Source organism: Euprymna scolopes, chromosome 6 (genome assembly GCF_053919585.1).
Source record: "Euprymna scolopes isolate OS-2025 chromosome 6, ASM5391958v1, whole genome shotgun sequence".
NCBI classification, from domain to species: Eukaryota; Metazoa; Mollusca; class Cephalopoda; order Sepiida; family Sepiolidae; genus Euprymna; species Euprymna scolopes.
Window position 1 is genome coordinate 137576073 of NC_136487.1, and position 26517 is coordinate 137602589.

Genomic DNA, 26517 nt, shown 5'->3' on the forward strand with positions numbered 1-26517 from the left:
TTGTCCTCACGTTCTATGAGCGATTTTTCTGACAAAGAGTGAAGAATTGCTGTTTTCTGGGTTGGAATCTATCCAGCTAAAACTTATCGTTGGCTGAGTTTTTAAAAAACTTTTTTTGATATTTTGGGACTTGGCAATTTTTTTTTATATTTCTTTGACATTGTTTTGACATTTTTGACATTTTATTTGGACAGTTTTGCCATTTTTTAATTTTTTAATTTATTTTTTTAGCTCTTTACATCAACTAGCTTCATGTTTTGTCTGTAGAGATTTTCATTAAAAAAAATCTGATCAAAGTGTGTGACATCACATTTGGTCACAATTTTAACATGTATGAGGGTCGTTCGAAAAGTAATGCCTTCTATTTTTATGCCCGAATGGATCAGAGGGAATTGCAAATTGCATTGTTATAATAATTGAACATCCATTCATGACCTGAAAGTTTCATATCTGTTGCAGATATTGACAGTGTAAGACTCTAAGAAAGCAACCCTCACTCATGGACGTGCCTTAGAGGCAAAGATGAATTATTGAATTCCTGGCAAAAGTGCATTGAGAATGACAGTGACTATGTAAAAATAAAAATAAATTAGTGCAAAAGGTCACTCGTTTTTATTGTATCACTCCAGTCTTCATAGCTCTTCAACATTTTGAGTTTTAAAAAAATAGGAGGCTTTACTTTTGGAATGAACCTCATGTTGGGCAGTTATAAAAAAAATTGATATGTTAGCCATTAAAAAATTTAAGTTTCAATAGAAGAAATTTTTCAAGGAAGTTCATGATGCCATTAAAATTTCCTCCAGTATTAATTTTCTATCTGCACTGGATGGATAATTGCTTTCTACTCTAATTAAGTGAAAAGTAACAACTTCACTGCCATTAAAGTATCGCTTTTTTATATTAATTTTAAGTGTTTTTTTAATTGTTTTTTTTTTTGTCTTTTAAATTGTCTTTTGTCTTTTAAATTGTCTTTTGTCTTTTAAATTGTCTTTTGTCTTTTAAATTGTCTTTTGTCTTTTAAATTGTCTTTTGTCTTTTAAATTGTCTTTTGTCTTTTAAATTGTCTTTTGTCTTTTAAATTGTCTTTTGTCTTTTAAATTGTCTTTTGTCTTTTAAATTGTCTTTTGTCTTTTAAATTGTCTTTTGTCTTTTAAATTGTCTTTTGTCTTTTAAATTGTCTTTTGTCTTTTAAATTGTCTTTTGTCTTTTAAATTGTCTTTTGTCTTTTAAATTGTCTTTTGTCTTTTAAATTGTCTTTTGTCTTTTAAATTGTCTTTTGTCTTTTAAATTGTCTTTTGTCTTTTAAATTGTCTTTTGTCTTTTAAATTGTCTTTTGTCTTTTAAATTGTCTTTTAATTTTTTTAAACTTTTTTATATTGGTTTTATATTTGTTTTTTTAATTTTTTTTAATTGTTTAAAAAAAAATTTTTTTTTTAAATTTTTTTTTCTAATATTAAAAACATTTTATTTTTTATAATGGAAGTAATTGTTCTTTGTTGTGTAATTGCAGTTCTGGAAGGTTTTATTTTAATCGCATTTAAAATTGAACTACTTCTTTCTAAGGTGAGTAACTTTTTATTTGTAAGCAGATAAATCAAAGCTGCATGATTTAGGTTCATCCGACTCTCATATGGGTAAAAGATTGCATCAGGTACTTTATAGAGCTGTAAAATAATCCAACCAGTTTTCCAGTGACCTTAGCAACAAATGATATATTTTTAGTGAAAAATCTGCCCTCTGTGCTTATCAAAATAATCGACGTTCTTCAAACAGAAAGTCATTTATTTAATTTGGGACAAGACGTGAGATCTCAGCCATAGTAATTAAAGATTTTAGAAATTAAAAATATTGGAGAATTATTTTTTTTAGTGTAATTTTTAGTGTCGGCTTACATATTTCGCTAAGTAAGTTCTTAAAGTTTTATTATTGTTTTATGTTTGCCAGAAGGGAGGGTTATTATAAGTACCAAAATTAGGATTAATTAGAATAATCAAAATGGAATATCTTTTTTAAATGTAACTCAATCTCTAAACTAAAGAATATTTTTGCATCTATATTATTTGGATTCTTCGGACGACTGTTCTTATCTTGAGTGCCATTTTCACAACTTTTCAGTCGGTGTAACCTTCGATCATCTTTAGGTACATCCCAAATTATCTTGAATGTTTCTATCTAATTCGGGAATTTTAACAGAATTTTGAACAGAACCATTTATTTACTTTACGGGAGTAGCATGCTCTCGTTCCATCAACCATGACTGGAAAGAGGTTCTAAGCAATTTGCATTCATATTTTTTGGTTGCCCAGATTCAAAATTGAATCTTCAACTTTTAGGAGAACATCACTTTTACAATTGATTTTTCCAAGTCCAGTAGAACCCTGGGATACAGTGGCCCTAGGATACGTTTTTTTTTTTTTTTTTTTTTTTTTCTGATTACGATATGGAATACAATGCTTTTCTGGCCCCTGGTTACGGCATTTGCTCAACCTTATGGTGTTATGTATAATGTTATTTGATTATATACATGTGTATTATATACTGTACTGTATTTTGTTATTAATTTTTAATGCTATATCCATGGGTTCTACTGTACTCTAACCACTATGCCATGGAATTAGAACAGTAGTCCAACAGTAGTCCTCATCTCAAAAAGGTAATAAGTTTGTATCTTTGTGATTAAAATATAGGAGAACAAGCATTGATTAACTCTGTTTTAGTATAATAATAGATATAACGAACAATGGAAGTTGGTTGCTCTGCATCATCTATAATATAAAAGCGAAAATGTGTTAGTATGTGCGTTTTTTTTTTTTTTTTTTTTTTTTTTTTTTTTTTTGTGCATGTCCGGCAAAGGCTTTTGGAGGAGGGGGGGGGCTCGGGAGGTTTACTGTTTCTTAGAGCTTTTTATATACTACCTAGATTATAATATCTCCGATTTATGAAAGGAGGTTGTGTCTAGTTTTTATTTGAGCAACTTTTACACTACTTTCGCAGTATTTCCTAGTCTCCACATCTTTGTTTGGCTTTTCCATATAAAAAAGCAAAACTGAATCTGGAGAAAATGCATTTACTTGGCACAAGTGCCAGGGACGTCCAGAAAGCAATGAGCTTTGATCAATGCAGGGAAACCCGTCATATCGGACAATTGCTATTCAGTTGGACACTCCCCTTTTTATGGGGAGCTGGTTTCCCCAACATCTGGGGCAAATATGCAGAAATTAGCTTGCAGCCCAACTTAAGCGTGTGAGTTCATTCCCCTATGGTGTGATGTTTAACTTCATCAAATTTACGCGCCTGTCACATTTTAATGGTTTAATTTCAACCGTTCTCACTTCCCAGGTTTTCTTTCACTTTTCCGCCTTCGCCTCAAGAAGGCTTCGAGTTCGAGCCAATCTGCCTACCTTTCTTTTACACCTCCAAACACCCAGGCAATGCCGGGCACCCCTGCTAGTCTGTTATATAAATCTCATCTATCTGTCTGCTTAAATGTATGTATGTATGTGTGTGTGTATGTATGTCTGCCTAAAGCTTTCGATAGAGGCGACGGATTTTCACAAGATCAGTATCCTTTTGAAGCTTGACCCTTCGGACGACAAATATAAAAAAAATTGGCCCAAAATATTAATTCCTTCATCCTCAACAGGGCATTTTTCTATTTTCTTTCTTTTTTTTTTTTCACTGACATTCTTGCAAGTCATTCAAACCTTGCTTCAACGATGTCGCATAAGAGACGTTATTTCGACCGCCTGTGGTGTCACAATCGCGGTAGGCGCATCGATAAGACCATTTGTTTACGGGTTTGAACCTGCTTACTTTTTTTTTTTTTTTTTTTTTCTTGCTCAACACAGACCTACAAACACCCCGGCAATGCCAGGCACCCAGGCTAGTTATGAAATAATATAAAAGAAGACAGTACTATTGTTTTAATAAGTTTTATAAAATAATGCATCTTACGCAGATGTTTATCTGCACATATTAAGGTTGTTTTATCACGATTTTATGGTAATTGAAAAGATGGGATACCATCATGATAAACAAAAAGCACTATATTGTTCCAAAATTATTTTAATATTGATAATTTGTGTAATTTAGATTATCAGATCTACTTCTTACATCTTGAAGATTATTATGTTTTGGTTGATGTAACCTCCGACCTTCATGTGTGTCTTATCCTTAGGAATGGGACATTTCGACGTTGCCATTTCAGCTAGGCCAACTCAATGACATTGCCACATCAGCGGAGGGACAATTTCGTGTCTACCACGCCATTCACTATTTTATAAAGATTGTATAACTTTTTTTAAATTAAGAAAAACAATATGAAAATATAATCTTGTTGATGACTGAGTGTAAACGGTAATTTTTAAGTTTTTTTTTTTTTTTTTTTTTTTTTTAAATAAACTTAAATTGGTTTCTTTTAATAAGTTTTATTTCAATTTTATTCAAAGTATTGACTATAACGATGAAGCGCTAATTTGACGCCGAATCATCCCTCTCTCCAAATCTGTCAATAGTTTAGAAAGTTTTTCTTAGTCCAGAAGGATTTCTCCTTCACTAACTAAACACAGAATAGATACTAGACATTGCTCTTCAGTTAATAGGCCTTATCTCTCGGTGATGGTGGCGACTCTCTACAGGAGATGTTAAGCTCAACTTTTAGCATTCTGGTACATACACCATCTATTTTTTTTTTTTTTTTTTTTTTTTTCAATCATTTGGTAAAATATCCAGGTTCTACTTCCAGTTATAAAGAATAGAAAGTGGACCTTGGGTTTACTTTCAGCGGCCTCAGAACACCCATTTCCTGTTATTTTTTTCTTTAGTCCTCATTTCCCATGAGCAATGTTTCTGACAAAGAAGAAAGAATTGCTGTTGTGTGGGTCAGAATCTGTCCATATAATACTTAACTAGTTTTTGATCTTGAAGTGCTATTAAATTTTTTTGTTTTAACTTACATCAAATGGCTTCATGCCTTGTCTTGAGCGATTTCCACATATATCTCAAAGCAAAATTGAGTTTAAATTCTGTAAATTAAAATTTACAACAAATCTTTCGACAAGGAATACAAAAATCCATGGAATTTTAATGAATTGCTCATATCCTCAGAGGAAATGTAGTTAGCAAAATACTATTCATAAGTCGTCTATAAATTTTTCAGGTTAGCACATAAATTGAAAACTAAAATTTTAAAAGAAAACATTGGTTTGAAGGTTGAGAAAGATGCCGAAAGGATTAAAAGGATGTATTAGAAGAGGTCCAGGTTCGATGAAGAAAAATTGAAAATAGTGTTATATATAGGGCTGTGACAACAGCATATTCTTTTCATTGTTTTAACTCTTGAGTATATATCCGTTGATCTTATGTTTTTATATAGTGATGTGGTTCTCTGTTGATTGACTGTATCGGATATATACTTGAGTCAAAAGAATGAAAAGAATATTCTGTTGTCACAGCTCTATTTATAATCCAAAGAAAATGAAAAAATTGGATATTGCAGTGCCTGTATGCATATGATATAATCCAAAAGAAATTGAAATCCAAATGTCTTGGGTAAAATCCAATGTGTAAGTAGATTCCCAAAATTTTAGTTTGTGCAATTTTCCAAATTTTGATTTCTAACAGCTTGTACCAATGAATATATCATTTTTTCCCTCCCCACAGAGTCAGCTGACTGAAAAGTCTGGTCTTTGGCTGCACGCATCTAACTTGTTGGCTCTTCTCATTGTTCCTGCCATTGTCATACTTTATATTCATCCAAATCCGGGTAAGTCATAATTTTTATCAAAATTCTGACTACTATTCTCATAACATTTTGATAAAAAAAAAAAAAAAAATTGAAAGAAAGAAAAAAAAAAAAAAATTGTGACAGAAATAAATCTTGTTCTCATTTAATGGACAATGATGACTTTGAAATATTAATTGACCCTTAGGCTACGCTGGCTGTTAATTTTTTAACACCTAGTTTTTACTATTACAAACAACTGCAACAATGGTGTCTTCAAGGACTATGGAATTCTTCTTTGCCCTAACTGCATTAATCAAGGAATCAAACCTTTGCTTGAAACCCATGTTTGAATGTTTGTATTGTTTTTTGATAAAAAAAAAATTCTTTTTCAAAGACCCTAGACTTGATTTTATGTGATGTGAAAAAATTTACCTGCATCGTAGGCAATGTGTGTAAAAAAAAAAAAAAAAAAAATGCCATCGTAGCCCAAGGGTTAAAAAGCATAATAGAAGGCGGTCAGAAGTGGAACAAGACGCGAGATCTTACTAGCAGGGAGACACAACGTTACTTTGGATTGAATGAGGGTCAATGAATGTTTCCTGTTTCCAATACTTTTATTGCCATTAATATGGATGAAATCGCTCATTTGTCAATCAAATCAATCAATTGCCTGCTCTAGTCAGGAACTCACCGTAGTGCGCATAGGGAAGCTTCACATGCCTCCCCACAGTGACTTGGTCCACAATTTATTGTATTCTACATTGTACTTTAGAGAATGTACTGTTGATTTTAAGAAATTATTTTTAAATAATGACTTGAATTCAAATTTGAAATGCAGAAGCAATGTACAATGGTTCAATTGTGCTCTAAACATAAACATACCGTTGATTTCTTTCTTTTTTTTTTTAATACGTAGAGGCCCTTCTAGTTGTTCGGTACTAAAACTTCTCAAATGCATTTGTGATGTTAGGCTGTATAAGGATGTAAACTTTGATCGAAATTGGGTTGTTCCTTCTTTAATGGGATTTCTTTGATTATCGATTTTCGATGTATGTTTTTATACAAAGTCTATTTAAGAACACTCCCAGGCGCATAAGGTATATGTATGTCAAATTTCAAAGAAATCATTGGCCTAGACGTTTTTGAGTCTATAGGGAACCAACTAGCGCACACACACACACACACACACACACACACAAAGTGCCTTTTCTATATAAGTTGAGATAAAATATTTACGTTATTTTTAACAAATTACGTTTTTAAATAAGATTTTAAAACTTGAATTTATTTTTCTATGGAACTCGCTCAAGACAAGGCATGAAGCCTCTTGATGTAAGAGCTAACAAGTACAAAAGCTGATTATTGCAAAGACAGGAGATACCTATTAACCTTAGTCTTGAAAATACCAAGACTGTAAATAGAAGGAAAACACTGAGCAGGAAGTAAGTTCCTCAATCTTGCAGTCCTTCGAAAGAAGCTACTGGAATAGGAAGCTGTATTACAATGAGGTATTAAAAACAGTGAATTGATGAAGACCACTAGATCAACTAGTCAAATGAGCTGAAGCAGGGAATAGATCAGACAATTGAGGAACACATACTGTAATAGTATTTGTAGAAAAGATTGAGAATAGAAACACCACATCTGAGAGCGAGGTTGCAGTGAAGAAGAAAGTGTAGGACCAATCAAATTACAGAATAGGTTTCTGCACTTTATCAAGAATCTTCAAATGAAACACAGATTCACCAGCCCAAATATGATAACAGTACTTCATATTGAACAGAAAATGGTAGTGGTTGTGACTCGCTGGGTCACAGTAACATCTAGTCATACTTTAAACTATATTTTTTCAAATTTGTTTTGGATGCAGATAGTAGTTAAATGTTTTCTTGTCCATTTTCAGTATTTTCTGCAGCCACTCTCGGAATTTATACCATTGTTTTCTTGAAATTGATGTCTTATGCCAGTGTCAACGGTTGGTGTCGAAATGAATACACAACAGAACCTCATTTAAAACGTCACAAATCATTTAGTTGTGGAGAAGGTAGGTACAATTTGTGTGTCTCTCATAGACTTATTTCGTTCTTTCCTTGGTTTTTTGACTAAGAGCAAAATGCAGTATTTGTTCTGATACTACACTACATTTTTTTTTTTTTTTTTTTTTTTTTTTTTTTGTCAGTGAAGGAGAAATCTTTCTTGATAGAGGTCATTTTTAATTTTTTCTCCTTTCAAAGTTTTTTCTTAGGGAGCTGTCTCCCCCCTCCCACATTAAAAACCAAGGTACTTGTGCATAATTTGAACCAGACGCAACTCCGTGTCCGATTGGTTTTGCTCGGAACATGACGTCATGCGCTTGGGTTTGATTGTAATGTGATGCAAGACGTTGATCAACCAATCAATGCATTGCAAAGTAGCGGACAAACTTTTCAAAACAAAAATTGGAAGGAAATAAAGATCATTAAATTTATTAAGCAGCACACACTTGTTATAGCCCTTTTCTGAAAACTGAAAACAAAAAGAATAAATACCTCCAGTTTGGAAAAATATTTTGATACCGGAACAAGCGGTTTCATATTGTCAAGAAAAAAAAATTGTTAAAAAAAAATCCTGCATTTCTTGTGGTGAGAAGTGCATCATCGCTAAAAGATCTGAGAAAAATGAATGTGGGTAGAGATGCATGCATATGCAATCTCCCCATGTTAAGCTTTTGAGATTTTCCTTTTTGTTTTCCAGAATACTATATACATGCATAATACCCAATGCTAAAATATAGCTTATTTTGTAATCTTGGAAAAAGAAAGATTTTTATCAACGTACCTGCTACCTTTCTATGGCATCATATCCTGACACATAGCCAGAATTAACTTTTAACATTTAATCGAATTTTCCACTCTAACCCTTATGTGGAAAATAGTTTTTAACATATTTTCACTTATTCACAACCAATATTGCTACATTCACATGTGATGAAAAATATTTCCACATCTAAATTTTTTTTTTTTTTTTTTTTTTTTAATGCATTATGGATTATACACCTTTTTTGTATTTGGTATACATTCTATACATAAAAAAAATTAAAAAAATTTTTTTATAATGCATTATGAATTATATAACTTTTTCATGTTTTTTATTTGATTGTACATTTCATATAGAAATTAATGGGGGAAAAAAAAAATTTTCTAATGATTTTTAAATTAATTTTACTTAATCTGTGGGAAATTACATTTAAAAAAAGAAATCCCGCATTCACTTATGACAGCCATCTTGGTGCGTTTCTTTTCTGAATATTTATTGTATTTTTGAGGAAAGGAATTTGATAAGAGCAGAAATCCTATAAAGCAGATAGAGATAGATATGTTCGTCATTTAACTAAGTAATATTGAATAGTGGATCTGCAAAATATGAAAACTAATTTTTTATCTTTAATTACAGTTCTACTCAATAAATTTTCCTAATTTTTGGTGAGAGTGCTTATTTTTGCATGATATGTAAGTATGTTTAAGAATTCTTACTTGGAATGCGATTTTCATCTCTGCCTCGTATTTTATAAGCGCACAAAAGAAAAGGATCAAGTCTAACGGCCATCTTGCAATATGTTCTTTTTCCTGAAAACTGAAAGAATGTTTGTATTTTTGAGAAGCAAAAATGTGTTTGTGTGTGTGCATGCACGTTTATTTTTTTTTTATGTCCGGAAAAGGCTTTTTTCATGGGGGGGGGGGTTACTAATTCCTATAACTTTTTATATACTGCCTAGATTATAATATCTCCAATTTACGAAAGGACATAGGTGTCTGTCCTTTATTTGAGTGACTTTTACATGGTAAAATTCCTGCTATTCTGCCATCTCAGCTGTTTGTTTGGCATTTTAGTATAAAAAAAGCGAAACTAACGAAAGCGAAGCCAGTTTTCCGGCTTTGTGCTGGGGACGTCCAGAAAGCAATTAGCTTTGATCACTGTGTCGAAAAAACCCTCATATCAGACAATTGCTATTCATTTGGACACCTTGGGACGACCTTTGGTGAAGAAAATAAATACCACAAGAGATTTGAGTCACATATTTGCTAAACTCGGCCAACTGGATGGAGCAAGTAAAGTGCTCTTTAACCTTTTTAGGTAATCACTATAAAAATCTTGTCTAAATGAAGAAAATGGCTTCCAAAGAAATTTGGAAATAGACTTGGTTATAGATAGGTTGGTTTGGAAGTAAATTTCTAAAAATTGTCCAACACATGCCAGCATGCATGTGAAACCGAGCACGTATGAACATGTGTGAAAATATCGGCAGCAGCAGCAGCCAAAAGTTAGATGGCTAGCGAAGGTATTAGCAGCAGCCGTTTGAGCACATATGCAAATTAGCAAGTGTGCGTGGGCTTGCATGACACGAAAAGAAAAAAAGGACAGTATGTGGTTAAAAAATAGTGCATTCCAGGCGAGATGGGCATGTGGTGGTGGCAAGAGACTTTTAAGCTGGTGTCAAGATGGCAGGGTTTCATTAATCTCATGGCGAATGAAATGAACAATAAAAAAAAAAGGCATTGTTGGGAGAGTAACTGTAATAAATACATTTCGTTTACACTTAAAAAAACAAAAAAAAACGCCAACTCAGTTCTTTACTTTGTTGGTTTCTGCAATGGTACCCACACTACACATGTAAAACGAATGTTGAATTGCATACAGTGTATTTATTTATTTATTTTTCTAAATTCCTTTTTATTTTTGTCTATTTCTCAGGGAAAAAATCTTACTTAGCTGATAAAAGTAGCTCACAGTTGGTGATCTATCCAAAAAATTTGAATCTCCAAGGTAAGTATGGCTTTTTTTTTTTTATAAATTTATAATTAGAAAGATACACGACTAGTCATCCATTTGCAAATGCAGTTTCCCCTTGCTTAACACTCGTTTTAATTAGCACAATTTAAAATTTTTTTTTTTTTTTTTTTATCTAACATGTAGAAATGATAGGTGCCAGTCTATAATTCCTCGCCATGAAAAAAAAAATACCAAAAATAAAGAAAAAATATTTATGATGCACATACTTGTCACAGAAAGAAAATATCGTATACCAAAATTATTCACATGAATTATTCAAGTATTTTTTATTTTAAAAGAAAATCAATTTTATGGCCAAACCAGAAGCTCTTATATCTTTTTTCTTTTTCCTTCGGGAGCCCGTGGTTCAGTTGATAGATGTTGAATTTCTATAGTTCTGGGTGAGAATTGTCTGAAGCCATGATAGAATGTTTCTTTGGGCATCTCTAATTTAAATCGATCTTAATTTAATAAAAAAAACAGTATCCTATCTCTCTGGGCCACTTATTTTGTTGGTTGGGGCAACATGACTTGAAAACACTTCACAAATTGTCTCTTACCTATATATCTATCTCTTACCTATATATCTATCTCTTACCTATATATCTATCTCTTACCTATATATCTATCTCTTACCTATATATCTATCTCTTACCTATATATCTATCTCTTACCTATATATCTATCTCTTACCTATATATCTATCTCTTACCTATATATCTATCTCTTACCTATATATCTATCTCTTACCTATATATCTATCTCTTACCTATATATCTATCTCTTACCTATATATCTATCTCTTACCTATATATCTATCTCTTACCTATATATCTATCTCTTACCTATATATCTATCTCTTACCTATATATCTATCTCTTACCTATATATCTATCTCTTACCTATATATCTATCTCTTACCTATATATCTATCTCTTACCTATATATCTATCTCTTACCTATATATCTATCTCTTACCTATATATCTATCTCTTACCTATATATCTATCTCTTACCTATATATCTATCTCTTACCTATATATCTATCTCTTACCTATATATCTATCTCTTACCTATATATCTATCTCTTACCTATATATCTATCTCTTACCTATATATCTATCTCTTACCTATATATCTATCTCTTACCTATATATCTATCTCTTACCTATATATCTATCTCTTACCTATATATCTATCTCTTACCTATATATCTATCTCTTACCTATATATATATCTCTTACCTATATATCTATATATATCTCTTACCTATATATCTATATATATCTCTTACCTCTATATCTATATATATCTCTTACCTCTATATATATATATATCTCTTACCTATATATATATATATCTCTTACCTATATATCTCTTACCTATATATATTGTAAATTTGAATACTCCTGCTGTGTTCTGAACCTTGTGTTGCACCATCCCTGAGTCAGCCATATTGTGTGCTTAATTCTAGATGTGCACTACTTCATGTTTGCTCCCACTCTGTGTTATGAACTCAACTTCCCACGTAGTTCCAGGGTCAGAAAATCTTTTCTCCTCAGAAGATTTATAGAAATGGTAAGTTTTCTTTCAGTGACTTCTTTAAAAAATTGAATTTTTATTGCTTTGGTTTTATTTTATATTAATTTTTAATTTATTTATTTTTTTAAACTATTTTATCTGTTTCTAAATTTTTAAGGTGAGGATGAGTAATTTTATTTGTATTGAATTATTTGGACACTACTATTCTCATGTTCAACATTATTCTTACAATGTTTCTGTCGATATAACCTCCGAGCTTCATTAGATGTATCTTTCAATGACTTTTTAAAATCTAAATTTTGTTTTTATTTTATTTATTGCTTTAACCATTGTATCCGTTTCTGGATTTTTTTGATGAAGATTATATATGTAGTATATGTTACCCATGTAATTATCAAAGTCACCATATGAACTTGAATACTAACTGATGTATATGTAAAGAATTATAAACAAAAATAAGGAAATGAGCAAACTAATAACAGTAAATATATTCGACATAACTTGATGGGTTTATTGTTTCTGAATTTTTGAGATGAGGAATTGATAAATTGTATTCGATTATTTGGACTAATATTTTCATCTGGAGTATTATTCTCACAATGTTTCGGTTGATATAATTTCCAAGCTTCTTTATTGTTTTGGTTGATATAATTTCCAAGCTTCTTTATCGTTTTGGTTTTATTTAAAACTTTTTAACTAGTGTATCTGGTTCTAAATTTTTAAGATGAGGATTGGTAATTTTATTTGTATTGGATTATTCGGACACTATTCTCATCTTAAGTATTATTTTCACGTTTCGGTCAATATGACTTTTTTTTTTTTTTCTTTTTTTTTTTACAAAGGAGTCACCACTTATCAAGGCCCAGGGGCCACTCAAAGATAAGGGTTAATGAGTGTACAGTGGTTAAAGGGAACATATTGCAGTAATTATTAATAGTGCAAATTTGGTAAATTGGATTACTTAAGGGGATGGCTCGTCAAGAATTTGTTCATATTGGACTTGAAGACAACTATATTGTAGTCAGTTGTAAATCAGGAAAGTGGAACAGTTCCACAGGCATGCAGTTCTAAGAAAAAAGTTTTGTTCATGGAATCTACGTTTAGGTTTAGGCACAGATAAAGAGCTTCTTCAGGTGTAGCTTTCAATGACTTTTCAAAATTTAAATTTTGATTTTGTTTATTTTTTAACCTGTGCACCAGGTTCTGGATTTTCTTTTTTTTTTTTTATGAAGATTATATATGTAATATGTTACCCATGTAATTATCAAAGTCACCGTATGAACTTGAATACTAACTGATGTATATGTAAAGAATTATGAATAAACAATAAGGAAATAAGCAAACTAATAACAGTAAAAATATTCAACATAACTTGATGGATTTATTGTTTCTGTAAAATTTGATATGAGGAATTGGTAATTTGTATTCGATTATTTGAACTACTAGTTTCAATTTGAGTATTTTCACAACATTTCGGTTGATATAATTTCTGAGCTTCTTCAGAGGTATCTAAACTTTCACTTGCTACACGTCTGCCTTGCAGATGCAGTCAACTCTCCAATTTCACAAGAGGGAACTAAATGCAGGAGTTCCCCACACCTGTATCACAATTCTAGCTCATGTTTTTTTTTCCGATTCTCTCAATCGGTGATGTAACCCTGGAAATTGTTCTGAACACATTCCTGAAATCGGCATACCTCAAAATACAATTAATAAAATGTTCATTACGTTTGTGAGTTTTTGAGATGAGGATTTATTCAATCATTTTATTTGGATTATCCAAACTATTTCTTTCATTTGGAGTATTATTCTCACATTTCGGTTGATGTAAGATCCTGGTGTATCATGTGTAACTTTGGGAATCTATTCAGCATTTTGAATGGAATAATTTATTTAATCCATGGGGATAACATGCTCTCATTTTGTCAGCCATCATCAGGTAGAAGTTTTTCACAATTGTACTCTTATCACGTTTACCGAGGATCGAACCTTCAACCTCTAGAAAAGTGTTGCTTAGAAATAAATTTTACTTAGTACTTTATTCTTGTGGACTCTCAAGTTCAACAAGATACACCCGAAGAAGGTCGGAGGTTACGTCGGCAAAAACATTGTGAGAATAACATCCAAGATGAGGGTAATAGTCCAAATAATATTAATATTATATTCGTGTCGTAAAAAAGTAAACGAGTTTCATTGAAATTTGTTTGATTATTCTTAAGATATAAGTGAATAAAGTTGCATAAAATGTAAGGCAGACATGTACAACACTCTTTCCACTTTCAAGTAGTGTTATCTCTCTCTCTCTTTAGCAGAACACCTGGCATTGCCTGGTTATAAAATATGTTTGAATATTTTAATTTATACAGATTTCATATTTATTATTATACAGATGATTTTCAGTCGATTTATTATATTGTGCCCAATATGCTGCCAGCATGTCCCAGTTGTAAAATACATTTAAATACGATATTTTAATTCATGCAGATTTCATATTTATTATTATAGAGCGAATTCTGATTATTATATTGTACCCAATATATAGTAGTTATTTCAAAAGTTAAAAAAAAAATATGACTTGGGTATCATCAGCTGAAATTGAAAACAAAACCCATATCTCCAGCCTTATTCGTTACCATTTGTCCTAACGCATATAAAAACTAAGAATATAATCTGTTCCATAGGTCCAAATTTACTATATATTAAGTTCCACATCCGTAGACAAAAAATTGACAAAGTAGTTTGCTAGAGACCATTCCTCACACACAGACAAGGTCATTTATATATTGTTACATGTAATAGTAGACGGGCAGGCTTGAACTCGTACCACAAAGGAGGAAAAGAATGTGGAAAAAAAAACCAACAAAACTTGTAGTAGTAGGCAGATTTGAACTCGTTTGCAATGGGTGAAACAGCGAAGACGTCACTTTTTTTTTTTTTTTTTTTTTTTTTTTTCCACATTCTTTTCCTCCTTTGTGGTACGGGTTCAAGCTTGCCTGTCTACTACTACCACTTTTTAAAAAATTTTTAAATTTTTTATCAACCTGCACCTCCAAACACCCTGGCAATGCCGTGGGCACCCAGGCTAGTATAAATAATAAAAAAAAAAAAATACAGGAAAAGCTATGAGAATCGTAAAAGAGATAATGTTTTCTATATGACTAATGGGAGTGCCCGGCATTGCCTGGGTGTTCGTAGGTGTGACAAAAAAGTGTTAGTAAACAAGCAGGCTTGAACCCATGACGCAAAGGTGGAAAAGAAAGCAAAAGAAACCAGAGTTTACCGCTGCGCCATGATGCGAGTGGAAGTGTAAAGTGTTTAAATTTAGTGATGAAAAAGAAATGAATGAATTGGTAATTAAGTTAAGAATCACGCAGGCACAGAAATGAATGTCTGACTGTAGGCCAGTTAAGCTTTCAGCTTTCTGCCCCGTACTTGTTTCCCCATGATGTTGGGGAAAACCAGCCCCCCCCCCCCCAAAAAAAAGGAGGAACTCTGGCAGTGTCCAAATGAATAGCAATCGTCTGATATGAAGCGTTTTCGCCACATTCATCAAAGCTGATTGCCTTTAAGACTTGTCGCCCGCCCCAGAAGGCCAGGTGGTGTGGCTTCGATTAGTTTCGCTTTATTTATGAGAAAGACAAACCAATGCTGGAAACGAAGGATTTTTTAAAAATTCAATCAAAATAAAGATAGACGATGTCTGTTTTTGAATCTGAGATATTATAATCTAGGAAGTATAAGAAAAGTTCTCCAAAATAGTAATGTTGTTGAGAAGCCCAGCAAAAAAAGCTTTTCTTGGACATACAAAAACGTGTGTGCCCATTTTGCCCTTTATATTATAGACTAGCTTGGGTACCCGGCATTGACCGGGTGTTTGGAGGTGTGTGTTGAGCAAAAAAAAAAAAGTTGTAGTAGGCAGGCAGGCTCAAACCCACGATGCGAAGCTGGAAAAGTAAGTGGAGGTGTATGTAAGAGTGTTGGTTGAGAAAAAAGAAAATTGTGAGCGCAAAAAAGTAAAAAAAAAATAGTAAGCAGGCTCAAACTCGTAATGTGGCAGAGGAAAGAGAGGTGAAAAAAAAAAACGCTTTTATCAATGAGCTTACCATGGTTGTGACGTCACAGGCAGTCAAAATTGCGCCTTTTACGCGAGGTTTGTATAACTTGCAAAAAGTATCAGCGAAAAAAACTACCCTCCTTGTAGAAAATTGCCCAGTTGAGGGTGAAGTAATTAATGTTTTTAACCAATTTTTTTATATTAGTCATCCGAAGGGTCGAGCTTCAAAAAGATACCAATCTCGTGAAAATCCGTCGCCTCTGTTGAAAGTTTTAAGCAGACATACAAACCTACATACATTTAAACAGACAGGTGAGATTTATATTATAGACTAGCGGGGCTACCCGGCGTTGCTTGGGACCGTATAAACAATGAGAAAATTGAATTTGATTTTGAATATATTTGTTATTCTTAGGAGTGAGGAATTTTTAATGTCTATGTATCCTTTTCTATTTCAAGCAAAAGGATATTTTACCTAGCTAGGATGGGTATTAGACGTATGAAATAATTGTATCTTACCTAGGGTAGATAATTTACAGCATGTATATGAAATAATTTTACCTTTGCAAGGACGGTGAATATACAACACATATTTAAAATAATTTTACCTACACTAAGGCAGGTAATTTAAATACATATATGAAATAATTTCACATACTTTTTGACCACAAAACTGGCATTTCTCTCTCCAATCCAACCCTCAAAAGAGAACTTAAAATTAACATAATCATGCTTCTTTCTACCCACCTCTCCAAACCCTCACATCATGCCCGGATGATAACATAAAAAATTTAAATAAATATAGATCCCCCCCTCCCCCCCATAGAGACTGGCCTAGTAAACTTTCATAGTAAACCAACAATATATATGCATTAATCTAATTTTGAGATCGTAAACTGTTTTAGCCATATCCGGAATCGACTTCACAAATAAAGTAATTTTGAGATAGAAAATTGTTTAAGCCATTTCTGGTACAAACTTTATCTTTTACCACCCTCATTTAATCCAGAGTGACGGTGATTATTCTCATTCAATACGGGGCAATGCCAGGAATTCTGCTAATAGATATTTCCATCAATATATTTCAATCCCGGCTGACGCCAGGGATATTTCTAGTATATTTTCTCACCTATCTCATTCAATCTTGAGCAATGCCGGGTATTCTGCTAGTGTATATGTGCAGCCATCTTATACAATCCCGAGCGACGCCAAGTATTGGTCTATTCTGTATTTGTACTTATCTTATTCAATCCCAGGCGATTCTGTTAGTATTTATTTGAACCTGCCTCATAAAATTTCGGGCGATGCCTTGTATTCTGCTTCTATATATTTCCATCTATCTCATTCAATCCAGAGTGATGCAGGGTATTCTGCTAATATGTTTCCACATCTCATTCAATTCCAAGCGATGCCAGATATTTTGCTAGTATATATTCTAACCTACATTATTCAATCCAGGTATATATCTCCATCAATCTCCTAAAATCCTGGGCACACAAGGAATTCTGCTAATATATTTCAATCAATCTTATTCAATCCCAGACAACGCCAGTGATTCTGCTAGTATATATTTGCATTTATCTCCTTCAATCCCAAGCACCCGTGTATTCTGCTAGCATACATTTGCATGTATCTCATTACAATCCTGGGTTACTCCGGGTATTCTGCTAGTATATATTTGTGTTTATCTCGTTGAAGTTTTCATGATTTAACCCACATTATCACCCTGCTCTTACTAAAATAAAAACTTTCATACATTGTCTGGGCTGTTTATTTCATTACACACTCACCAATAAAGTAACTCGCATTTCATTATTTTGCATAATTCTTGAATATGTTACTAATTTCTACCATCATTTTTATGATTTAACCCACATTATCACCCCCTATTACTAAAATAACTTTGAGACATTATCTGGGCTGTTTATTTCATTAAAAGACACCAATTATATAACTCACATTTCATAATTTTTCATTATTCTTGATTTCGACAATCATTTCTCATGATTAACCCACATATTGCCCCTAAAAAAATAACTTGGACACATTCATTAGACTGTTTATTTCATTGCAAAAACACTAATCAAATAAGTCGCATTTCATCATTTTTACATGACAAACACACCAATCAATAATCATATTTACTCGTAAACGGTTTCTGCGATTTCCAGAACCGTCTTCATATCCCTCACCACACTGTTAAAAATATACATGAAATATTCCCAAGTAGTTACCCATCTGATAATGACAAAGTTCATTGTAGCTTAACTTTGGTGATCTACAAAAAGCATTTTGTATTCCAAGTAGTCACACATCTAATAATGACGTAACATATTGTTGCTTAACTTTAGTGATCTGGCCAGGCTCATTATTGCTTAACTTTGCTAAGCTACATAAAGCATTTTGTATTCCCAAGTAGGCACTCATTTGAGAATGACCAAGACAATGTTGCTTAACTTTGGTGATCTATATAAAGCAATTTTTATACCCAAATAGTTACCCATCCTATAATAACCAAGCTAATTGTTGCTTAACTTTGGTGATCTATAGGAGCATTTTGTAATCCCAAGTAATTATCCATCTAATACTCACCAAGCCCATTGTTGCTTAACTTTCGTTATCTATATAAAGCATAATGTATTCCTAATTAGTCACCCATCTGATAATGACCCAGTTCATTGTTGCTTAACTTTGGTAATCTACATAAAGAATTTTGTATTCCCAAGTAGTCACCCATCTGATAATGAGGAAGCTAGTTGTTGCTTAATTTTTGTGATTTACATATAGCATTCTGTATTTCCAAGTAGTCACCCATCTGATAGCAACCAAGCTTATTGTTGCTTAATATTGGTGATCTACATACACCATTTTGTATTCCCAAATAGTCTCACATCTAATAATCAGCAAGCTAATTGTTGGACACATTCATTAGGCTGTTTATTTCATTGCAAAAACACTAATCAAATAAGTCGCATTTCATCATTTTTACATGACAGAGAGGTCTGTGTCCTGAGTCCGAGCGAGGGAGGCCTGGGTTACACCAGTTTCTTGTGTCATAAAAACGCAGAGAGATTGTTTCCCTGGCAATCCTAGCAGTAGCGCGTATGGTGATCTGGATCACGCGACTTAAGTTGGTCCGCGAAGGCACATCTGTTCCGGATCGGGATCTGATCGTTTACTTTAAATATTTGCTTAAAGTAAAGATCAGATGCGATTGGAGGAGGTTGCCTAGAGCGGAGTTTAACAAGAGGTGGGTGCACAGCACTAGTTTGTGCATCCGTCGAGGAGCCAAGTTTCAATACGTGTTCCCTCCTTAAGCATGGCACGGGCGGTGCTGGGTCCTTCGGAACCCATCCCGCTTGTTTTAGCATAGCCAAGTAAAGAAACTCTTCTGGTGGTATAAACGAGATCTCGCTCTTGCTTTTATTTTTTGGTGCTAGAGAACCTCTGAGTCTACCCCCCCCCTTACCACATTTTTGTTTTTGGTATCCCCGGACAACCCCCTACTCAGAGGTCACCTTCCGACCCCTTCCACCCGCTGATTTTTCTCCCACTCCTATTAAGGCTTCTCCCCAACCCCCAATAGGGATCTCCGTGCTTGTTTTCGGTTCCTGGAAAAACAGGGGGCAGGGGGTCTAGTCACTTAGTATTGACCCCCCCTGTACTACTCTAACAACCCAGTAGGTTTTATATTTTATTTTTGAAATGAACTCTTTTTCACTAGCTTTTCCCACTCCACAAACCTTTTTACATTCTTAATTCAAAAACTTTTTATTTTACAAATGAAATGGAACTTTTTATTATCTCACACATGCACATACACACATTAAATCTGGTTTAAAAAAAAAAAAAAAAAAATTGCATACACAACATACAGATATTTCCTTTACAAATTGTAAATATGTTATTTTTATTCAAAACGCTGGGGATTAGTTAGATTAAGATCCATAGAGTGAATGAGGTATTGTGGTAAATTTTGCCAGTCAAGAGTAAGATTCCAAAGTCTACATTTATTACTTTTAGTTATTTTAGTCACAAAGACCCTGTACCCTTCCCCTCCCCCCTTCTTAGTTGGCCTTGTGCCTAATTTTACTTTCTTGTGAATTAATTGCATGTTTTATGAATTTTTGTGAAATGTAATTTTTTACCGGAAATAAAATATATATAGAAGATCAAAGTGTAGTATCTGTTCTTAGAATTCCAGCTGTCCTATCTTTCGCTTTCCTCCCTCTAAATAGAATTAGGTCATAGTGTTAATAATATTAAAAAGAAAATGGCCGTTTTTTTTGTTGTTGTTTTTTTTTTTTTTTGTGAAAACATAGGCATCGGTCGTCTCATGCTAAATATTTTTAAGCATAATTTATTTTTTTTTCCTTATCATTTTTGCTTACTATTTTTCATTCAAGCATGCTGACGTCAAGATCACGTGATATGACTAAGCGTTTTTTCAATTACGTATAAACAATAGAATCGATTTAAAAGTATAAGAATTACGTAATGCTTAACATTAAAATATCACTTTTTTGGGCCCCCTACCCTTCAGAAAAACGGTCAGCTGACCCACTTAGAGTGGACCGTTTGGGCCAAAATTTTGATACGTCATCTGAAGGGTCGAGCTTTAATATGATACCAAATTTGAATTTTTGTTTTCTGTTGAAAGGTTTTGGCGGACATACAGACATACAAACATACATACATTTTCGCTTTTATATATATAGACTAGCAGGGGGTACCCGGCATTGCTCGGGTGCTTATAGGTGTGTGCATTTTGGGGGTGGGGAGTAAAGAACAAAAAGGAAATTTAACCCTGTTTAAATATAAAAAAATGATAAAAAACAGCGACTTTAAAAATGGGGGGGAAAAATAAGGGGGCAGGGCTTGGTGACAGGTCGGCTCGAACCCGGAGCCTTGAGGTCCATAGGCTAAGCCTGAACAACTGCACTACTGCAGCCGTCAATGTAAGAGCGATTAAAAAGTGAATGTCAAACATTACACTAATCCCCTGTTTTTAATGAGGTCAAATCGTTTTACTGCAGGATAGTTGACCGTGACGTTTACATCCGGTTTGAATCCAGTTTCGCTGTTTTTATACTGAAAAGTGAAGCAACATGCGGCGATCCGAATATGTGGAATATTTATCTTTTGAAAGTCGGGCAAATTAAATAGACAGGTGACTCCCGTTGTTAACTTGTAGATATTATCATTTAGACGTTATATGAAAAGTTTTAAGCGAGTCAACCGATCGCTTCTTGGAAAAAAGCCTTTCTTGGACATACACAGAAAGCGAACATACATACATACATACATACACACATTTTCGCTTTTATATATATAGATAACTCTTTCAAGGATACCAGATCTTGTCATACACCATCCACTATGACTATGCAGTTCCTACAGCTAGGTACCTTGAAAACAGAGCTATATAACCTAACATGGTGATATGGGACAAGAAGAAAGAAAGAAGCAACCTTAGAAGTAAGTGTCCCCAATGAATCTGAGTTAAACAGATCTGAGAGGGAAAAGATAACGAAATGCCAAAGTTTTATGTACAACATAAGAAGAAACTGGAATCTTAGGAAGATCGCCACCATTCTAGTAATTATAGACGCAGGAGAATTCATCAAAAAGAATTTCAAAAACTACCTGACAAGTACAAGAGATGCAAGCAATTGCCCTTAGAGGCATGGTTAGAATCTTAAAAAGATCTCTCGGTTGGAATGTATGAGATAGCAAGTGAATGTCTGGCATCCAGTAGGATAACCAACCCCCCAGCTAATAAAAAAAAAAAAAAAAATCTTTTTGGCTAAGCAATCTGCGTCCTGGTTGCCTAAATGGTCACATGATTTGCAATGTGCATCTTTAGTCCTTACTTGGGGTAGACAGGAGGTTGGAGAGACCAGATCCCACCAAACCGCTAATTACAAAAAAAAAGTGAAAGTTTGAAAAGAAAGTTATTCAGAGTTAACTTAGTCTTTTCTGATTATCATAGAACCTTGGCTATCCCAAGGTTGATCTATTTTTGCTGCTACAGATTTTTATTCAAAAGAACTTAAAAATACAAAATGAACACGTGCAGAATAAAATGTTGGGAATATTACATGCTTTATTTATTTATTTATATATTCTACTTATTTATTTTACATAAGCATTTTTATGTCGTTATACATTTATGAGCCTGTTTCGGTCAGCCAGTTATAAGTAACTAGACCTCTTCAGGCAATGCTGCTTTTACAAATGTAGAGCTCTATACAGAAGATCAGAACGGCATTAGTACCACCAGTTTCAAATCTAATAGAGGAACAGCATGTACCATCATGCACCCTTTTTAACCTCCAGTGTTGCTTGTTTTCCAAAGCAACTGACCATAATTCTGAGGAGTCTACAAAGGATGGACACATGCTGTCCCCTTTGTTAAATTCAAAACTGATGATACCAGTGTAGTGATCTTCTGTTTTATCTATATATATATATATATATATATATATAAAAATAAATAAATAAATATTATGCTTTTATTTTTTAAATTTTGAGCACTCTTCTGGGATTCTCTCTCACTGATGTGAAGAAACACTTTATATGAAGTTAACAAAATGGGAGATGGATTTTCCATATGTCAATTTTTTTTTTTTTGTAGTTTCTGATGAATTATAATTAAGACAAAGGCCTAATGAATAATAAAAAAAAATAAAACAAAAAATGTTCATTAGATTTTAAATGTTTGCTGGAACATATCTCATTAGCAATTCTTTTTTGTTAATATCTGTCTCTCTCTCATATCTATTTTTTGTAATAAAAATTGATATTAAAGCTCTTGGAAGCATCATTAGAAATTTAAAAACTTTAAATAAACAGATAAAAAGGGGGGGGACAGGCAATAAAATTCTGTTACTCTCTGAAGTTTGACCTGATATGCCCCAAAATTAAATGTTTCAACTTAAAAAAGAAAAAATGAAATTGGATCGTCTTTTTTCTTTTTAATAAAATATTTTTGCATCTTTAACATGTTCTAAAAGCAGTTTTATCTGTTTTATCAAAAATTTTTTGTAATACTTTTATGGAAATATTGAGTTTTTTTGTTTTTTTTCAAATTTCTATTTCAGTTATTTTTGTGTCAAATTATAGTTGCCCTTATCCAACAGGTAAGCAATTTTTACTTAAAATTTCCTTTTCTGAAAATAAATCTAGTGATTTGGACAAATACAAGATATATAAAACTGATTAAAAGCGTTTTTCTTTTTTTTTTTTTTTTTTTAAATTTATATTCTCTCAAAGGCAAATTGCAAACAAAACATAATAGGATATGGTGCATTAGGGACCATTCCTACAGGGACACTCTAAGCAGAGAGTTGAGCAGTGAGATCTCTGTTTGTGTAGTTATAGTCATCTAACATACTTCCTAATTTCCGGTGTGGCTGCTACCAGAAGCAATGACAAAGCAAATAAGTTCCTTCACTTTTATTGTTCTTTAGTATTTCTATTGTGAAACAATTTATTGAAATAAAATATAATAAAAGGACATTATTGAAAAGTATGCAATAAAAATTTTAAAAATTATACAAATAACACAATTAGTCTTTTGCACTTTTGATAACAAAATTAAAAAAGTGAAAGCTTTTTATGTGAAATTTTATAAGAAATATGTTTATGAAATTATAAAAATATGTTTCTTTTACTTAAATTTATGCATGTTAGTACTGTTAGAAGCAGGATACAGGTGGGAATTCTAAAGTCTAGCAGTTCGAGGGAAACAACTTTCACTTGGGTGGCGATGTCTAAAGTGAAGGCATGGGATTTTGCTGCTTGTTGGATTAGTTGGAAGATGTCAAGGGGTCACTAGTACCACAAGTAAATAATAAATTCAAAATTTTAGTAAGTTGAATGAACAGATCACATGACTTCGCTCACAATTTATTTCAGGGTTCACACAAGCTTAAAAAAGGCCTTGAAATATTAGTTTTGGGACTGAAATGTGTTTGAAAAGAAAAACCATTTTAATTGCTCTAATTAGTTACAATTTGAAATATACTCAAGTCACCTATTTTTTACTAATGTTTAAAAATTAAAATTAAAAAAAAATGTCAGCGAGGATGGGGGTTTTAAGTAATAATTCATTGTTTTGTTTCATTGTTTTAATGTATTTATTTTTGTTTCCTTTCAGTGGTTAGAACCAATTATCAGAAATTCTATGAAGCCATTATCTGAGATGGATGTGAAGCGGTCTATTGAAAGACTTCTAAAGTTAGCTGTAAGTACCACAAATTCACTCTGGTGTATTGAGCACGTTTCTGTTTAGTGGATTTTACTCCCCTGCAGTGAAGTAGTATTGCTGGTATATGCTCACATATAGTGGGACTCCAAAATGATTTTTGTGCCTTGGATCTGTCTCAGATATTAATTTGGTGGACAGGATTGGATGATACAGTCATGAGAACTCATCGATAGTGACAGTATTATTATTGGACAACTAAGACACATGCACACGTATATAGAGAGAACTTGAATGTTCATCTTAAGTTGTCTTTGGTCTCTCTGTATAGAGGTTTGTAAGAGAATCTGACCTGAGGATGCTTCTCATGACCAAATATAAAAAAAAAAATTAGTGCGCTGTCTCAAGCAATCCAGTATGTCCCCGGGTGGTGGATGAAGGAGACACCCCCTCTATTAATAGAGGACAGCTTAAAAAAATAAAAAAAAATTTTTGACAATGAGTAACTCGGAGGAATATGAATAAAAATCAAGTTTAATACTAGCAAGCCGGTACCCAGGATAAAAAGTACCCCTCAACCTGCTTATAGAAAGGAAAGGGGTAAACTACAGTATAAACTTTCCTGTCCCTGAAAGTGGCATTCCAACTATGACAGAGGCCAACCAGGGTCAGCCATTAGGCCTTGATGAAAATCTTATCCCCGATCTTCATTTATAGCCAAAAAAAGAAAAAAGCTTAAAATCTCTGCCTAATATTATTTTAATTGGAATTCATCATTGAGATGAGTATTATTTATTAATTTATTTTATTGCAGACAATTATTCTCATCTTTATTAGTTGCTGTTTCACAATGTTCGACCAACTATTCCTCTGGCCTTTGTCAGGTGGTAACCGCAACAGATAGGAACTTCGAATCTCCTAACTGCATTCTAAAAAAAAAACAAAAAAACAAAAGCTTAAAATCTCTGCCTATTGCTCAAAATAATGTTGCTGTTTTGTTACAACTACTCAAAGTTTGAAAAGTAAAGCAAAAGAAATATCAAATTAAATCCTGACTGAGAAAATCAACCTCCCTGAAGAGATAATATCTAATATATAAAGTAAAGTCGGTCTCTTTATTTTTGTCAGATCTTTTTTCCTATTCGATTCTGGTTCATCTGTTCTTTTAATGGATTATTGTATTACTGACGAGTTATTCATAAACATAAAGGATGTAAAAGAAGGGAAAGATGCAGAAAATAATTTTAAAACTGAGATCTATGCAGGTTCATTAAAGAAGATATAAAGACATCTATTAAACATGTGTATATAGGCAAAGATGCTGAGAGCATGTGTATTATTTATGGAACGATGGGTCACTGATGAATAGGAAACCAGTGTTGGTGACGATGACTGATCAAAACAAAGTTTCCTTCGAAGAAATACCTGTCTGTGGAACACTTACCAAAGGACTGCTTTCCAGCTGACTACATGGTCGTTTTCAAATCCGATATTAACAAATTTTTTTTGAGCTATATCCACCCTTCTTACTTTTATCTCTAAGTCACCCCCCCCCCTTAAAAGAACCATTAACATTAACCCAAAGTAAATAAGTAGTGATAAGCACTCCATCTTTCCAAAAAATCAAAGTCATAAAATGTAATCCTCTAAAAAAAACAAAATAAAAACATGCATGCTTTCAAGTTGAATGTGAGTAAATAATCGATTTCTGCTCGGTTTCGGCCATTGTCACCAATTGTGTCACCATCTACCTGACAAACTTCCTAAAACCATTCTAAATTTCCTAAAAAGAGCAAATTTTTACCATAAATATCATCAAATAAGAAACTATACCAAAACGTTACTTGAATATACCCAGAGAAAATCGAATCTATAAGACCTAAAAATCTAAATCTTATATACAGCATTAAATGCCCCAACGAAGGTTGATGTACTGGTTAAACAAACAAACAAACTACCCGACAAACTCAGGTCAACTTGCAGTTTATTTCCAATTGAACACTCCTCTTTAAAATGATGACCATTACAGATTTTCGGGTCTGCTGAAAATGAATATCACATTTGAAACTGTTGCTGACAAATAGTTTTCCTGATATTAAGACATTGTTTTTTCCAATGTATTTCTTAATGGTTTCCATTGGTCGCCATCTTGTTTTACATAAGTTAAAGTTGTTTCGC

General features: G+C 32.9%; 1 protein-coding gene across 2 annotated transcripts in view; it reads left to right on the plus strand.

Moving 5' to 3' along the window:
• LOC145277981 (diacylglycerol O-acyltransferase 1-like) overlaps positions 1-26517 on the plus strand; it is a 117247-nt gene that overhangs the window by 68191 nt on the left and 22539 nt on the right. For both annotated transcript variants that reach the window (XM_080130120.1, XM_080130121.1), the window contains exons 5-11: positions 1511-1563; positions 5662-5764; positions 7629-7769; positions 10457-10528; positions 12009-12112; positions 23234-23272; positions 24292-24378. In XM_080130120.1, coding sequence (XP_079986246.1) covers positions 1511-1563; positions 5662-5764; positions 7629-7769; positions 10457-10528; positions 12009-12112; positions 23234-23272; positions 24292-24378 — 599 coding nt within the window. The remainder of the gene's footprint in view (positions 1-1510; positions 1564-5661; positions 5765-7628; positions 7770-10456; positions 10529-12008; positions 12113-23233; positions 23273-24291; positions 24379-26517) is intronic.